The 2,239-nt window shown below is 44.8% G+C and overlaps 1 protein-coding gene across 1 annotated transcript in view; it reads left to right on the top strand.

Moving 5' to 3' along the window:
* Positions 1-2,239, top strand: part of SACS (sacsin molecular chaperone) — a 25,352-nt gene extending 23,113 nt beyond the window's left edge. Inside the window, exon 5 of the mRNA XM_010851198.1 lies at positions 78-2,239. Within this exon, the coding sequence (XP_010849500.1) occupies positions 78-596 (519 nt within the window). The 3' untranslated portion in view covers positions 597-2,239. The remainder of the gene's footprint in view (positions 1-77) is intronic.

Here is a 2,239-nt window from a genome sequence, read left to right as displayed (position 1 = left end):
CCCCGGCTCCCGGGTTCAAGTAAGAGAAGTCCTCCTTCCAGAGTTTTTACACATGGTGGAACCAGGAGGCCGGGAGCCACAAATCCGAGAGGCAGCAGCAAAATAAAGAGAAAGGCCCGCCACCGGCTGGGCAGACGTACTCCCAGAGGTTCTTTGTGCCCCCTACTTTCAAGACGGTCGGCAACCCGGTGGAGGCGCGCAGATGGCTGCGCCAGGCCAGGGCCAACTTCTCGGCTGCCAGGAATGACCTGCACAAGAATGCCAACGAGTGGGTGTGCTTCAAATGCTTCCTGTCTGCCAAGCTGGCTCTCATAGCGGCCGACTACGCTGTGCGGGGCAAATCTGACAAGGATGTGAAGCCAACGGCCCTGGCGCAGAAGATCGAGGAGTACAGCCAGCAGCTGGAGGGCCTGACCAACGACGTCCACACCCTGGAGGCCTACGGTGTGGACAGCTTGAAGACCAGGTACCCTGACCTGCTGCCCTTCCCGCAGATCCCCAATGACAGGTTCACGTCTGAGGTTGCCATGAGGGTGATGGAATGTACTGCCTGTATCATCATAAAACTTGAAAACTTCATACAACAGAAAGTGTGAGGCAACACCAGGAGAGAATCAGGGAGCTATGTCCTGGACATGTCGTAGCACAAATATGACTCACTGTCCTTCTTTAAGCCCCATTGCCAGCATTCAGGGATGGTGAAACACATTGGGGGTTGATCAGGTAGAATCTCGACCTTCTTACTAATGTGGATGTCCACAGGGAACCTTGACCTGAGAGAGTAGTGTTTTGAGGCTGGTGGTGAACTTGAAATCGCTGGATGCGGCTGGCTGGCTGGCCAGCACCTCTGTGAACTGCACTTTACACACCAAAGCTCAGCGGTCTGTTAGAGTCTCTGTGTCTCTGGTTGGTGGTGGGGGGCGGGGGGAGTTAGTTTTATGTTTTTAATGTATGCAGTATTTTTGAAGGAGCTAATGAAACACTGGACATATCATTGGTTGAAACAAATTAGGGGGATTAGGTCTGTGGAGCTTTATTGTTTCTTTAAGCAGATCCTCTTGGGTGCATTATCAGCTGGATCTGATTATGAGCCTGTTGCAGTTTTACATACTAGATACTTAGCACATGTGTAACGTGGTACAGTATTTTATCCTGAATACTACTTGATTGAGACTCTGCAGACAGCCCCCACTAGGGTGCCCTGAGTGCCCTTCACATCCTTTTCCTGGAGGTCCCCCTCCCTGGGCTTGCAGGCATCCCAGATCACGAAGGTGGCACACGGGAGACCTGGTGGTGGCCCCTGTTCTCGCTGGATGTGAATATTGCTTCTGAGAACCGCTTGCCAAAGCCATGCCCGTCACCTGTGAGGGCATTTGCTTGATGTTTGTTTGTACGCGTTTCCCACAAACGCCCTAATTTATATGGTGTGGTTGGACAGGATGTGATCTTTCACTGTCTAAAGGTGCTGCACTCAACATTTTTTGTCCTTCAACATGGCACTTAGTGGAGTTTTTTTTTCTTGAGATTTCACTCTGAAGACATTGAAAAATTGTAAAATCATGTGAAAATATCCAGTAGGTTATAAAAGAGGAATTATCAGCTTGTGTCTTCCCCATGAATAATTCAGAACTGATGTTTAATTTTTATCATGTTTGAATGTCCTATGAACGTTATATCCCTTGCAGAATATAAAAGATGATAATTAGTTTATTTAAGTGTGCTGGCTGTAAATGATGTGCAGTATAATATTTTATGCAATTAAGGGCTTATGGGACATATTACCACTTTTTTTACTTGTACTGGTAATAAGGAATGTTTGCACCTCCACTATTGTATTGCTTCTGGATGTGAGCCATGTGATGATTTCTGCTATTATATTAAGTGCCACAATTTTAATAAAGCAAATGTACATATGAAGTCATTGTAACTGGTATTTCTTGAGAAAAAGTTCCTTGAAAATCAAACTTAGTATCTTCCTGTATTAAGGTTTGACATGCTGTGTATATGTGTGTTTATTGGAAATACTAGGATAGAACTTTCATATATATTTTATACTGGAATTTTAAGGGGTTTCTTTTTATGATTGAGTATAAAGTACTTGGTATATACTCAGTTTATTAGGTGCTCGTTGATTTTGTTAAGAGTTGATTTTATTTCACCTTTTTAGGGAATGCGATTAGTTGACATTTATAATTTTTGTTGTTGTTCAGTTGCTAAATTGTATCTGACTCCTTGCAAC

Source organism: Bison bison, unplaced genomic scaffold (assembly GCF_000754665.1).
Source record: "Bison bison bison isolate TAMUID 2011002044 unplaced genomic scaffold, Bison_UMD1.0 scf7180017864299, whole genome shotgun sequence".
In the NCBI taxonomy this organism is placed as follows: Eukaryota; Metazoa; Chordata; class Mammalia; order Artiodactyla; family Bovidae; genus Bison; species Bison bison.
This window is presented reverse-complemented; position numbering and strand designations above follow the sequence as displayed.